General features: G+C 47.5%; 3 protein-coding genes and 3 non-coding genes across 6 annotated transcripts; 4 read left to right on the forward strand and 2 right to left on the reverse strand.

Annotated features, from left to right (window-relative positions):
• Nucleotides 1–135: 135 nt before the first annotated feature.
• Nucleotides 136–765, forward strand: BDW43DRAFT_285185 (uncharacterized protein). The gene has a single exon (XM_032042914.1). The coding sequence runs from the start codon at nt 231–233 to the stop codon at nt 552–554; it is 324 nt and encodes a 107-aa protein (XP_031897449.1). The 5' UTR covers nt 136–230; the 3' UTR covers nt 555–765.
• A 1,764-nt stretch (nt 766–2,529) lies between these two features.
• Nucleotides 2,530–2,628, forward strand: BDW43DRAFT_t180. The gene has a single exon. It is a non-coding gene; the product is annotated as a tRNA-Ser (tRNA).
• A 1,064-nt stretch (nt 2,629–3,692) lies between these two features.
• On the forward strand, nt 3,693–3,791 carry BDW43DRAFT_t181. Its single transcript has one exon. It is a non-coding gene; the product is annotated as a tRNA-Ser (tRNA).
• A 9-nt stretch (nt 3,792–3,800) lies between these two features.
• Nucleotides 3,801–6,498, reverse strand: BDW43DRAFT_161839 (putative signal transducer). Its single transcript, XM_032038603.1, has 3 exons — nt 4,481–6,498; nt 3,927–4,417; nt 3,801–3,858 (listed from the first exon to the last, which is right to left on the reverse strand). Exons 1-2 carry the CDS (start codon nt 6,312–6,314, stop codon nt 4,002–4,004), a joined length of 2,250 nt encoding a protein of 749 aa, XP_031897450.1. The 5' UTR covers nt 6,315–6,498; the 3' UTR covers nt 3,801–3,858; nt 3,927–4,001.
• A 336-nt stretch (nt 6,499–6,834) lies between these two features.
• BDW43DRAFT_t182 lies at nt 6,835–6,933 on the forward strand. The gene has a single exon. It is a non-coding gene; the product is annotated as a tRNA-Ser (tRNA).
• Nucleotides 6,934–7,746: 813 nt separating this feature from the next.
• BDW43DRAFT_313874 (putative RNA binding protein Jsn1) lies at nt 7,747–13,336 on the reverse strand (the record flags this gene model as incomplete). Its single annotated transcript, XM_032047689.1, has 3 exons — nt 7,747–7,938; nt 9,718–13,030; nt 13,104–13,336. 3 exons carry the CDS (start codon nt 13,334–13,336, stop codon nt 7,747–7,749), a joined length of 3,738 nt encoding a protein of 1,245 aa, XP_031897451.1.
• Between the last annotated feature and the right edge of the window lie 1,226 nt (nt 13,337–14,562).

Below are 14,562 nucleotides of genomic sequence, written 5' to 3' on the forward strand. Positions count from 1 at the left end.
CCATAGGTTAAATTAATACTTTCTCCAATGGTCATTACAAACCACTGCGGACAATTTAACGAAGAGCCGAAAAGTAACAGAATAAGAGAAGGCGGGGCCGCAATGGCGGGGATTGGAAGTCGATGATGAACAAGCAAAAAAAAAAAAAAAAAAAACTCATACGAATACCTCTAAATACTTGGATGGAAACCCCATTGGGTAGGTGCTAGGACTCAGCATAATAATATGACATGTCCTGGATCTGGCTGTGGACCATCGCATCGACGAATAATTTTTGTTCCACGGTTGCGGACGATCCATCGTTGGTATTCAATCATATTGATTCGATCAATAGCGGAGACAAATTCCCGCTCCCCGCCCCAGGGATCGACTTTTTCTTCTTGCCCTGCGAAGTGGCTTCCAAAACAAGATTGATTTCTAGACTTAGTTCCAAATCGGTGTTTCTAGTTCAACGTGGACCGTCGGTTTCCGCGCACTTCTGGATGCCATTCTATTGTTTGGAGTGTGGTGAGATATTGTTTTCGACAACTCCATATACGCTGGGTCTCTGGTAGCCTCATTCTTCGCTGCGCATTTTATTCAATCCAATCTGGACTGGGTAATCCTGTAGGTAGCCGCATGAGGCAGGAGACCGCTGCAATGGAATAATAACCACAGATGCGGTGTTTTATGCAGCTGGAGGATTATTGCAGAAAATGTCGCAGGTACCTGATTTGGCCTTGCGCATTGAGTTATTCAACCAAAATAAAATAAAATAAAATAAAGAAAGAAAAAGAAGAGTCCAAGGCGTGTGTCCGAAGGAGAGGAAGAAGGACAGGTCAAAAACGCAAATCTTCTCTATATTCCTCTATCATTGTCCCCTGACCCTAGATGAAGGTCACAAGTGATGGTTCACATGCCATATTACTCAATACGGACAATCATGGGATCCTCACCTGAAGGTCTACTGGTAGTAAGAGTAAGAGTTAAGTTGAGCCTGCACTTGACGAATCAATCCCACTCGAACCCGACAATAGGGTAGGCAGAGTAGCACGTTGTGCACCTGCATGCGGCCAATCCAGCACTGTTCTCATACCGCAGTTTGATATCGCAATAGCACGAAATCAATCCCTTTTCTACTTAAACTTCAGGGTCACATACGTAAATGTAACACAGCCTTAATTCTACTATAATTCATCTTGGTCTGGACGAGGAACTACGAGAGTGAGTATTTTTCCTTTTCTTTTGGTCGCATTCCATGTCTGGGCAAGCAAGGACCCTGGGGATAGATACGGATAATATTAGCCATAATCTGACACCTTGTTTCTAATAATTCATTCGTATAGTCAGTTCTTGCATGACGATGCACATAGGTGAAGGGAGACCAACAGGTAGGGTATTTCGAATGTAGTCCGTGAACCGCGAGCGTTTTTACATAGTGCTGCACCTTCAAGGCATACATTATTCGGACAAGATAAAAATTCGCAGCCCTCCACAACGCTATAATTAATGAATACAGCCCGTAAGTTTTCGCAAGTACTTTTCTGATTTGACCTCAGAACTCTCAACCAGCAGCAAACCTACATTAGACCATTTGAGATAGTTTTAGGATTTGGCCAAGTGACTATCACTATAGACTGCGGATATAGGCTCTTTCTTTTCATCCCCTTGTCCTCATTTCAATTTCATATTGCACTATTGATGACTACTATCTCCTGAAATTAAAATTAAGTGAAGGATATCAGCTATTGTTGTGGCAACGGTTCATAGTGGCCAAACTGGAGTGAATATGAGAAAATTAACAACACTATAGGGCACTCTGCCAGTCCCTTTGTTTGACTGAATATGGATGTTTCAAATATAGCACATCAATTACCTTTAAAGCACCGCCTGTCTTTTATTGTTCCTTTTTTCGACTCTTGATCCTTAGAAGAATACCTCTTGTACACGTTCTACCATCTTCTAATCCCATAGTAGGTGCCCGCATTGACTTCCAAATCGTCCTCCACCTTGAAATAACAACCTCACGCCTTTCAATCATGCCTTTCAACTTCGCAGGCGAGAGCCCTAAGGAGAGCGTGCTTTTACTGCGGCAACATGAACCACACCAATCGAAAGCCTTGAACTACCGTGCGCCTTCTGCAAGCAATATCGCTACATCCTTTGGGACTGTCCAACAGTAACATCCCACAGCAAGGCAGAGCATTGTCACACTCGACTTTCCGAGCCGACTGTAGTGGTTTTAACTATTGGAACTATCCATCTTCACAATGGTAATATACGCGCTACAGAAACCCGGCATGCATCAATTTACCTAATCAAAGATGTGAAACAAGGGACATCAAGGTGGCTCTCAAGCAACGTGCGTTAGCCAGAATCCGAAAATTTGAAGGTCATACAGCTACTGGTCGAGCGCTATCTTAGCAGGTGTCACTTATAGGGTTGTTAGTAGCCCATGTCAACAATCACGGAAGACTACTCTAGTATGAATATGCTGTTTGGATTTCTAGCCTCATATGTCTTTCTGTATTCGAAATCGTTACAACCTCCGGCAAGATGGCGGAGTGGTTAACGCGTTGCACTGCTAGTCCTGAATAGGATGGTTATGCAATCCCTTCGGGGGCCTGAGTTCGAATCTCAGTCTTGTCGCATCTTTTTGCTTCACCAACTTATATTGAACCTAACCGTACCCTTAAAGATACAGTGGCAACAATTTTTTTTTGGAAGGCCACTTGCTATTCCATCCTGGATGTCCAGTAGGGGCGGGAATCTTCATCAAACCAGCGCGTTGACTCGGTAGCTTAGAAACCCCACGAAGGCATCCATCTACAACTCATTATAGCGAGACGATATACCTAACATCCAGGTAAGCCAGATGATCTGGTATGTTGATAATGTTAATATATAACAACCTTTAGGGGTTCTTTGAAATGCTACTAATACATTGAATGTGAGCATGGACCTTGTTGGGGTCTGTTACCAAAAAAAAGGTATCTTGTCCTTTGCAAAAACAACTGTCCTGTGAAACAATAGCATGTTGCATCCTGTTGTGGCAGCCACGATCTCGACTTACAGGGAAATTAGGCGTGCACAGTATCTGGAATAAACTATATATTAACGCAACCTTGGGTAGCGAGAAGGGACTTCTTCCTTCCTACATAATAGAGAAGAGAGCTCACGACAGTGCATATATAGCACCCATGGTAGATGCGGCCAGATGTCTCGTCAATAAGGCCTACAAACCATCCACTGACGGGGGCCTTAGATCTGTTCTCTATGTTCCTCCATAGCCGGCAACGAGTGATATCTCGAAGCAAATCCTTTGAGTATACAGGTGGGATCAGTTCGGCTAAAAGCGCTAGAAACACACTCAATGATGGGTTTCAACCATGTGCATCGGGACTGGGTTTCAATATCAACCACTCTGTCCCCAAACATAGGCAAAAAGTGCTCCTATGGACGCTATTTGCTCTGTTTGGCCAAGGGTAGCCCAGCGGATAGCAAAGATAGTATAGCACCTTCATGGGCAAAATTTATGCGATGCTCCGCACCCTACCGTAGCATACCCTCCACAAGCTTGTTGAAATAAGCACAGGCCCTTGGCGTGTGAGCCATTATTCTGGAATAGCCGTCGAGGCGGGTTTGTTATAAATGTGTAATGATCCTTTTCAGTCCTGTACAGCGTCATGTGTAGCGCATAAATGTGCACCACTGGCAAGATGGCGGAGTGGTTAACGCGTTGCACTGCTAGTCCTTCACAGGATAGTTATGCAATCCCTTCGGGGGCCTGAGTTCGAATCTCAGTCTTGTCGTTTTTGGCCCATAAATGCAGTTCCCCACCCCTGGGCAACCTTCATACATTGTTATGTAGACATACTACTATTAGCAACAAAATTTAGTCACTAGTACTTTTTGATTAACAACGTAGGTCAGACAGAAGAGCGTACCTTTTTAAATCAGTTATTTCTATCCTGGGTATCACTACATAATACAGATATCTGAATGATGAACACAGCCATAGCTTATGGCTTATCAATTTCCATTGGATCGCCCGATCCAGCCTCCGCAGCTGTCATAGGCGCAGGTGTAGGTGTCGCAGCTGCTGGATTAGACGCCTTGGGAGTACCTTCGGAAGCATCTGTTTCACCAACTTTATCCTTACCTCCATCGGCAGGCTCATTACCACACTTTCTGTCTTTCTTCTCACTCACTGTTTCTGGTGGGGGTGCCTGAGGATCTAAAAAGCGAGCAGGAACTCCTTGTGCGGCAACACCGTTAAGACCAACATAGCATCCAAGCATAGAACTCCAGGCGTACTTCTGAGCGACAGTGTTCCGTATCTCATTATATGCGTATGAGTTCGCAAAGGGAAGAGATGTTTCGGGGTCTCGGTAACGCGATGGAAGTGATGTAATGACACAGAGTGACGAAGAGATCTCTATTCAGGACATTAGCAGGCCGTGGAATAACATGTAGAGTTGGAATGTGGAATTCTACATACTAGTGAGCCTTGGCGGCTTTTTCCCATTGAAATAAATGCTGAATTCGCGGCTCTGGGCGGTCTTATCATCGAAATTTTCTAGCACTGTGAGGGTTCTCCCCGTATGTTCAATGACTGGAGGATGTTGCCGAGCTTCTGGCTGTAGCGGCTCCTCACTCGTAGTGGCTGCCTGGTCTTGTTGTACCTCAGCAACTGCTTGTTCCTGCTGAACCGCTGCGGACGTCTCTCCTTGTTGACTAGGCGGTGCAGGCACGTGAGGCGCATCTGCTGCAGTGGCAGTAGTAGCAGGAAGACTGGGAGAATCTACCTGAGGGGCTGTAGCTGAGGCAGAGGAAGGCTGAGCGGTTGTAGATTCCGTGATTAGTTCCTTTGATATAGCGACTGTGTTCTCTTCAGGCGGCGTCGGGGTTCCGTTTGCTTGTCCTTGTTCCTCTGGTTTCGGGATGTAGGCATCATCCGACATCTGCACGTCTTGTGGACCCAACGCTGGCTCTTTCGGAGTCTCTTTGGGCTTCGCATCGTTGACGCATTTTTCTGAATCTTGTTCGTCCTTTGAAGCACTTTCTATAGGCTTGTCGTCAACAGGCTTTTCTGGCTGCTCCGTTCCTTCCTTTTGTGACTCAGCAGCCAGAGTTTTCTCAACGCCCTGTGTGTCATCAGACATGGGTTTGGGGGGTTGGACAAGTGGAGATGCCGAGGTCGGAGAGGTACCCTTGGCAGTATTGGTTGTATTTTCGAGATTTGCATCGTTTTCTTGCATAAGAACAGTGTCCGTTTTCTCCATTTGGACAGTCTCCTGGTTTTGCTTCAGGCTATCCTCACTGCCGGGTACAACTGGCTCTGCTGGGCTTTTAAAAGTAGTTGGGGGTGTAGACCGTGTTGTGGCAGGTCCGGGGGTGGAGTTATCAACAGGCTTTTGCTCTGTCACAGCCTTTGCCTCCTTGTCCGGCCTCTTGCTTTTTTTACGCGCATTTTCCTCCTTTTCTGGCTTCGGTGTGATGTCGACTTTACCAAGGCGCGTTAAGCGACCATCAGCCCAGGTAGCTATGCCACTCCAGTAAGACATAACGGGGCCTTCAAGACGACGATTTTGAAGGGCCTCGATTTTGGCCTTTCTTTCCTCTGCCTTTCTCTTCTCCATCTCTTCCCATCGATTAAGACTTTTGCTATTGTGTCTTTCAACCCTTTCGGCTTCTGCAAGACGCTCGGCCTGTGTTATCTCCTTGGGCTTCAAATGTGCTTTCCTCTTAGCTGCTTCCTCCATCGTCGCTATAAGTCGAATGCGCTTCTCTTCGCTATCCTTGAGACGTGCATGCGTAAGCTCTTTGTTCTGCATCGTTTGACGACGGGATGATGACCGAGTAGGCCCCTCCTCAGGTGTAGGTATCCACGAGATACGTTCCGACTTCTTCTTTGGTCGAGGGGCGGGTACCGCGGACACGGCGGTGGGATCGATCTTGACCTTCTTTCTTGCTATTTTGAATCGAAGGTCTTGCTGCTCCCTTCTCTTCTTTTTGTCAGCTTTCTCTTCCTTTTGCAACTGTATCTCTCCGTCGTAATCATCCGACCGAGCATTGGGCCCTTGGTCCTCGTCGTCGGAAGATGAGTCTAGCCCCATATCATCGTCCTCGCCCCCTTCCTCTTCTGCTCCAACAGAGAATTCATTGTCATCATCAACCTCTTCAAACAAAAGAGCAAGATCGTCATCGGCTTCAGCATTGAGGAGTGCAGACATGTGGCGTCCTGCAGTGCTTCGCTTTGATCGTCCATGAATGAGTGATACCATTGGCACCTCCTCTTGCGCAGAAGACTGGCCTACATTATTATCTGCCATTTCTCCGTGACTTGGGGGCGACAGATATTGTTGTGAAATAGGTGAGGGAGGCAAAACGATCGCCTATATCGAAAGCCGGTCTTAGATACACGTCGGAGGAAAGGGGGGTACTGAAATTAAACGCGGAAGCGAGTATTCGCACAAGTTGAGGAGTTTGTAAGGCTGGTTATTATAGACGCTCGTTCAAGTGCGGAAATATGGGAGGGCAGTACTGCGAATGGCACGACAAAAAAACGAAAAACAGGTGCGTCCATTAACGGTGCTTAAGTGTAAACTCGGATGGTTGTTGTTCCATGAGGAGACGGAAGTGATCGAGAAGCAGTATAACCGAAGGCCTGCTTTAGAGAATGGAACCTAGCCTTTGCTAGTTACCTAGTAGGCCGTAGGTTGGTTAGAGCAATGATGAAAGAATATAACCCAGAACCTGATAAGCCCAGTTCGGAGGATTCGAACGAGCATTTGTACTTATCTGACCATTTTCCTTAGTAGCCGATTTGTCAATAAAGCTGACCAATAAGGGGGCAAGATGGCGGAGTGGTTAACGCGTTGCACTGCTAGTCCTTTACAGGATAGTTATGCAATCCCTTCGGGGGCCTGAGTTCGAATCTCAGTCTTGTCGCTGCTTCCTTTTTTTAACGATATTATCGTTAATTTACCTTCATATCTCTCCCCCATAGTGTAAGTTTTAGTCTCCTACGAGAGTTGACTTGGTCTTTGCTAACGGCGTATACCCGGTTAGTATGCAAGCATTCTCTTTATGTCTCAGACTAAATATTTGCCATGTTATAGCATTGGAGTTCCTTGCCTACCACCCTCGAATAACCTGGTCATCCACCTGCCAGGGGCCCATGTAGTCTTTCGTAACTCCGTCCTGTTGTGCGGAGGTATGCCCAGCCATCTCCGCCGTATTCTATGTCGCGCTAGTGGCTGCGGTAGTCTATACTAGCTTCTGGCATGAGAAATAACCCTCATTGCGCCGCGGTGGATCATGTGGCCACGTCTGACACTCGTCCCATTTTATTCAGTGTATAAGCGAAAGAGTGTGCAGTCTCAGTTGAATCCGGAAGGGGCGGTGCGCTTTTGCTTGTCCATGCAACCGATGGCTAGATACTCTTGTTATCGAAATTGAACCGTTCGATCCAGTGGTTTGAAGGTGTCGTGGGTTAGAGCTTCTTGGATAGACTTTTCAAACAAATAGACGTGTCCGAGACCAATAATCAAGAGAGACTCGATCACGCAAAAGCAGTTGAGCTGCTCATGTGGGAGGCAGTTTAGAAACACAATCCGGCTTTCATTTGGCATACTTGCTGCGTTCAACAGATTAATTCAAGGTAAACCGACCTTTTCCCCTTTTCCAATCAAATTGTGATTTCCACTTCGAGACTCTGGACATCTGCAGGGCTATTCGGGGGAAGCTAAGCTGGATATCGTTTCAGCGAAGACAGTTACTGCTTTGATATCCCGTTGCCACGATAATGCCTCCAGTCTGGCAGCAAGAGCATGCACCAGTCAGGTGATATGTCACCCCTGGAAGTACATCCGTTTCGAAGATGGTGCCGGGGCCGATCTGCTGCGAGACGTCGAAAGACTCGAAAGCCCAGCCACTGCCGAGACTTGCACAGGCCTTTGATCAGTTCAGCTGCATCAAGGTGTGTTAATCAAAGGCAATCGTGCTCCGTATAAGATTTCTTAGATTTGGTATGACGGAAATTTGAGACTATTGCTGCCCTTTTACCTATATATAGCAAAAGTCCCATGTTTTCTCGAACGTATCTTCGTATCTTAAGTATCTCGGTATGTCTGTGGATCTTTGGCAGGTGTGAGAGTCTGGCAGGCCTCCGCCGCTCTGCGTTCACCTTTGTCCTGATCCTGAGTATTCTCGTAATGATGTCCGAGTTAACTGAGAAGTCTCCAAGACGCTCTCGTATGTATATGCATCTGAATTCTTTGGTTTCATATTGAACAGAGACAGGAGCCAATGGCACATAGATAGACAATTGAGCCAGTAAAGCACACCAACAGAAATACACAGAATGACCAGGGATGATAAGGATAATAAGGTTATAAATAGTGACATAAAGACAATCTTATATTAAAAGGCCACAGGGTCGAGATTACTCCTGTAGACTCCTTGCTCTACAAATCACATCGTCTTAGTTATCCCCAATTTTGCCTCCGTCGGGCTGCGAGGACCAGCACACGTTTGCATTAGGTCAACCGACTTAACTGGCCAAACCGTTTTCTATTAACGTGTTAGAGCCTACTCCTGGATTGTCTAGCTATATAGGCGCACCGTCAGTAAGATAGAACCTAGGCGCCATAGAATAATAAATCCTCGGTGCTGTAGAGATATTGATTCAGCGTCCCATCACATTGAAAAGCAAAACGCAAAATAACCACAATTATCATATATACTCGTGTGGCTCTTCCTCTGCGCCCGTAGGTAGATCCGTATAATACGCATAGTGTACTTGGTGACCCCCGGGCATTTTGCCTGACAGTAAAAACAGCGTCTTCTACACCTGACTCAAGTGTCCTGTTCTTTTTATAGCTAACTTCATCTCGCGAGACTGTGCCAGTAGTTCTCTTTCTAACTGTAAATTCGGGAATATAGCGGTTCACGCGCAGGTTTGATGATATTAACAGACCCTACAATTGCTACTAGTATTGTCTCAAGAGCGGGCTTTTCCAAACTTTTGCTTTTACATCTAATGGATGGAAGCTATACTCAAGATAAATACTTCACTAGGCATATAGAAATACAGCCACAGAAAATCAAGCATGATAACAAGTCATCTATTCCAGAGAAGGTAGATTCCTAACAAGATACAGGCGCCGCTGGGCAAACATTTCACAAAAGTTTCGTGTCAAGACTAACAAGGAAATTCGTCACATCACCAGTAGTCCACAAGATTGAGACCACATGAATACAGGACTTTAAGAGTGATAGAAAAACAGGAACAACTCTTCTTGTATCCAACACAACTATGGGTGAAGAAACAGAACTTGAGAATCGGTGGTTCGCACCACTTGATGATTTATTGACAAATGTGACACCACCATGCTCTTTAAAAAGGAAAGAAAATAAATAAAGGAGAAAGAAGACAAAAGGAAAAAAAAATTTAAAAACATCACAACACTTTTTCCACTGTCGTCTCTCCTTTCCCCCTCTTCCAAGACGATCCAGCGTCAGTCTAGGTGAGATAAGGGTCATTTCGTGCATATAACCATACTACTCTGTATCCATAAAAGTAGCAAGAAATTGAAAAAAAAAGATGTTAACTTTATACACAAAGTTGAAACAAAATTGGATTAAAAGGTCATATGCGAGCCTCAGCGCTATTCAACCATGTTAGTTTCCACACGTCAATCGCCGGCTGCATATAAACTCGGAATCACTTACACGTCCACGTCGTCCCCCAGCGGACTGTCCTTGGGCAGGCTGCTGGAAATTATATTGAGGATACTGGTACATCTGAGACGTGCCCATGACAGGGCTAAACTGCTGGGGACCAAAGCCTGGCTGATTGAGCATAGAGCCAGGGGGGCTCATTTGCGTAGCGCCAGACAAGGGGTTACCCTGAGCCTGTATGCTCCGAAGGTTGTCCACCGAAGGAGATCCACCTGGATATCCAAAATTGGTGGTACCTAGGTTCGGGTAAATTCCACCAGGCGAGATACCTCGGGATTGTGCAGCCAGATAAGCCTGGTACTGCGCCTGTTGAAGTGGCAACAAGGGGTCTTGGCCGAAGCCCGAACTATTAATGCCTGAAGCGCCGTTCAAAGGATTGATAGTACCCGCAGAGCCAAGGCCATTCACTCCATTGATGGCATAAGGATCAAACGACGCAACATTTGGCTGCTGATCGGACCGGGTATTATCCAAGTTTTGAGCAAGCATGGTGGGAACAAATTGACTATTATACTGCCTGTCTATGGATGACTGAGAAGGGTAATTCGAAACTGCAGGCCGAGAGGCGGGGCGCTGTTGTTGCTTCTCTGAGTTAGACCCATGATCCCGTCCATGATGGCTATCCCGGGCAGCGCCACGAGACGAGAGGCCAACCTCGTCCATCAGTCGCTTATACCCCTGGCTTGGTGTTGCCTTCAACTTTGTGAGAACTTTCGTCACATTCTTCACTACTTCTGCACGAATGGATTCATCAAAAAATGGCGTTGTCAGAACCTTGAAAATCAAGGTCGCTCCAGATGTTTGATCGCTCAAAATCTTCTCCAAGACCTCGTCACCGGGGCTGAAGAACAGTGCCTTCAAAACAATCTCACGGGCATCGGGCTCGTTGCGTTGGTTAATGACCTTGAGAACCGTCAAATACGCAACTTTGTGAGTGCAGAGATGCACCAAGTGCGGCACGAGTCTCGGAGCAAGCACAGTTCGGCGGCGAGGGAAAGTACAAGTGTCGAGGAACCACGTGAGCAATAGCGCACCGTTAGCATTTGTCGCAAGCTGCACACTGTGGAGGGAGATTGCGGCCGCAAGCATGCGCTGCTGATCTTTGGTGGCATGGTGACTTTCGAGGCAAGCTCTCATAGCCCGAGCCCCGAACCGTCCTTGGGCGACCTCCCACATGCGGCTCAGCATGGCCTCAAAGATGAAGTCATTAAATGAGGAGCCAAAACGAAGGCAACATTGAAGGACGTAGTTTCCGTATTGATCAAGGAAAAGTGGAACGATGTATGGGCGGAGTGCATCCACAATCATATTCTTTTGATTTGGAGTCTGGGCAACGTCAATAATTTTCTGTGCAGCCCAGGTACCGTTCTTATGAACACCAATCTCAGCGAGGTGGGGCGCAATCTGAACAAGCATTTGCTCCTTGATCGGTTCCGAACAAAATTCGAAAAGCTTTTGCACAACGGTGTTACCCAGATAATCAGAGGATAGCTCTGCAATCTCTGGTAGCATCGAGATTGCAGTCTCTTCAATCTCCTGAACCGAGCATGCACCGTTATCAATTCTCTTGCGGATATCACGGAGACGTGGAGCATCGAACATTCTGGTTTGACTGGGCTCAGGAATTGGAGGAATCTCGTCTTCGAATGCCTGGAAAGCAATCGCCTGTTGAATACTAGCAGTTATACTTAGTGCGTCTTCGTCAGTAGCGCCAAATTCCTTAACGATCTGCACCATCTCCGATTGAAGCTCGGGCAGGGGAGGTATCTGCGGAACAACGGTCCCAGAATCAGAGCTTTCCATGCCATCAGCAGCGCTCGACTTAGCGCTAGGGTCAGGAGTCGGAGAAGATTGAATGCCGTTAATCCCAGGAGTAGAGGCAGAAGTGCCAGGAACTTTAGCGTATCCAATTCGGACCGGCCCTGCGCCAGGGAAAATCTCTGTGCCGTTGAGGATCGATTTAGCCTGGATAGCGCTCTCAACACGCTCGAAATTGACGAATCCACAGTTCTTGTGCGTCAGGACCCGGGTGGATTCGATTTTACCATATCTGCTAAAGATGGCCGCCAAAGAAGTGATAGTAGTGGAGACTGGGATGCTGCCAATCCATAAGGCACGCGTCGGACCGTCCTGATTATTTTCATCAACTACGTCGCCTTGCCGCATGCCCAGATTAGGAGCGCCACCTCCACCCAAATGCATCAGCTGCACAGCCTCGGACAACTCGTCATATTCTCCACTCTCTGCAATATTCAGATCAGCAGCGCTAAAGCTATTCTCAAGGCGCGAAGGGGTGGCTAGATAGTTGCGAATTGAGGACCGCTGGGGAGGGGCCTCCAATATTCCCGCAGTCCTAGCCCGCGGCCGGTTAGCGGAAGCATGGTTAGCAAATGCTTGGACGGCCAAGTTGTGTTGATGGATCTGGGCCTGGGTAGCAGCCAGATGGGCGGCAGTTGCAGCGGCAGAAGGTGTAACAGTACCCGAAGGAATTTGTGAGTAGCGACTTTCATACTCGAGGTCCTCATCGTCGGCATACTTTTCTTTGGCGTTCACGGAGTATGATCGAAATCTATTGTTATTTTTCATCATAGCCAGTTCTGCCAGTAACGGCGGCAAGGTAGAAGCTTGCTGTTGCTGTTGCTGCTGCTGCTGTTGGAGAAGCATATCCACAGAGGGTCGCGCAAGAGTGGCCCGTGCTTGTTGCGGAGTCTCAGCAAGACCCAGGTAGTCCAGGGTCTTAACATCGGTATCCGTGAGTCCATCTCTCGAAAAGGACGAATGGCTGGGGGAAGTAGGCCCCTCAGAAGACCGGATACTCGTAAGGGTAGTCGCCCGATCGCGGCCCGTAGTCCAGCTAGTAGAGAATAGGGATGGTCCGAAAGGGCTGGACGACCCAAGGAAATTCGCTCTCTGCGGCATTGAGCCAGCTCGAAGACGCGACAAGGAACCTGCACCCCTTGCAGTAGCAACAGGAGCAGCAGTCACGCCCGTATCGATTCCAGGAACACCAGAGGGGCGAAAAGGGCTAGTTGATGGCGTGGGCCGGGAAGTTTGAGACATAAAAGATTGTTGGAGGCTTGCCTCATTGAGCGCACCAACGGGAGAGAATCTGGAGGGTACAGTGCCAGCTCTAGCTCTCCGGGCAGGGCTATTGATTGAGCCACTCGAGGTGGGCACCAAGTCAGGGAAACCCTCTTGGCTGGGAGACTCGGGGATATTTTCGCGCAGCGGCGTGGAATGGCCACTGGTAGGAGGACCCCAGATACTTGGCGAGACACCCTCCTCTGCCTGAATCTCTCGTGCCCTAGTAAATCGAAGAGTGTAAGTCCAGGGCATAAATCCAGGCAAGCAGTATCAGAATAGTTATGCTACCCTACCTTTTCGAGTATAGGCGAGCTCCAAGGTCATGAGAAGGGGATCCAGCCCCTAGCCTCGCATTTCCGATTGACCCTGCAGCGCCATTTAAGCCGCTTGGTCCAAAGGGCGACTTAACGGCGGCGGCGGACAAATCACTCGGGGAGCTGCGCCCCGTGGATGTCCCAGACATCGGTTGGGTGGTGGGAATATAATTGAGGCTCATATGACCCTCGGGTCGTGAAACAGGTAACATTATAGATTATTTCCCTCCGCCTTAAAAAGGCAGGCACCAAACTTCCCAAAATATAAATTGCTTGTAGAGCAGTGGATGATGGGTCGAAGGACGATGAAATCCGGCTCAGTCGGAGATGTTCCCAAAAAGAACCATGTGTTGATGGTGCAATGCCTCGACAACTATAGCAGTCTTAATGAACATTAAGTACCAATTGATACCGCCTAGGTGTTCGTGCACTCACTGCTTGATCCGACGGATAGCTGTGGCACTCCAATCAACCAACGTTCTGTGTGTTTGACCGATGTGTGAACGGTGTTCGCGGCGGGGTCGACCGGAGGACTTGGTCAAAGGAATACGTAAGCTAGAACAGAGGCAATTAATAGACAGAAAGCGGAGTGAGACAATGTCAATGCTGCGCAAAAATCTATCCGTTATGCATCGACGTGGCCACGGAGAGATGATGGTAATCTTGGCTAGTGTTCAAATCCGACTGTCACGATCCACTGAGGTAGATGATCTCCGTAATAATAATTATCACTTAGCGACCAAGGCCCACCCGAAAAGATCGCAAGGGATGCAAAGAGGACGGCTACAATAGATGGTCGAGTGAGTGAAAAGGTGACAGAAAGCAACGGTTCACAGAAGTGCGGATCCGAAAGGGTCAAGTCGAGTTGAACGGGTGGCTGGAAAATAAACTGCGCGGTCTCCGGCCAGATGCGTTAAAAGATATAGTGACAGTGAAGAAGACCGAAGAGCGCAATACGAATAGAAGTGAAGAAGAGAAACAATATTCTAATTGGAATATGAGGATAAAATGAAGAATAATTATTTTGGGGGGGAGGGGTGGAGAAAGGAAAAAGAAATGGTAGGGAAAATAGCGAGGATGAAAATAAAGACGACGAAGACAGTCGTGGTAAGCGTAAGGTACGGCTTGGGAAGGGACTGACCTTGACAGTGCGAAAGGGAAGGCGGTTTGCTCTTTTGCCGGATCCCCGGGCAAAGAAATGTCATATTACTGTTATGGTTGGTCACCAGCTTACCACTAGGAATTGTTATGGACTCCCATAGTCTGACCACTGAGTACTAATCATTCATGGTACTGATGCTTTCTCCTTGTAGCATCGTATCGCATATTCTGAGAGTTTTGCCTCATACAGAGCTGTATTCAATCTCTTTTCGTTATGTATCTACCTGGTAATCCATTTCGTAAACGAACGAACGAGCGCCCCCAACGGCTCCTTCGG

The sequence above is a fragment of the Aspergillus alliaceus genome (assembly GCF_009176365.1).
Source record: "Aspergillus alliaceus strain CBS 536.65 unplaced genomic scaffold BDW43scaffold_41, whole genome shotgun sequence".
In the NCBI taxonomy this organism is placed as follows: Eukaryota; Fungi; Ascomycota; class Eurotiomycetes; order Eurotiales; family Aspergillaceae; genus Aspergillus; species Aspergillus alliaceus.

Bases quoted from the DNA above. Each gene is read 5' to 3' on its own strand.
- BDW43DRAFT_285185 (XM_032042914.1), top strand. From the start codon at position 231: ATGTCCTGGATCTGGCTGTGGACCATCGCATCGACGAATAATTTTTGT.
- BDW43DRAFT_161839 (XM_032038603.1), bottom strand. From the start codon at position 6,314: ATGGCAGATAATAATGTAGGCCAGTCTTCTGCGCAAGAGGAGGTGCCA. The intron at 4,418-4,480 runs GTATGTAGAATT...TGTCCTGAATAG, and splicing joins AAAGCCGCCAAGGCTCACTA to AGATCTCTTCGTCACTCTGT.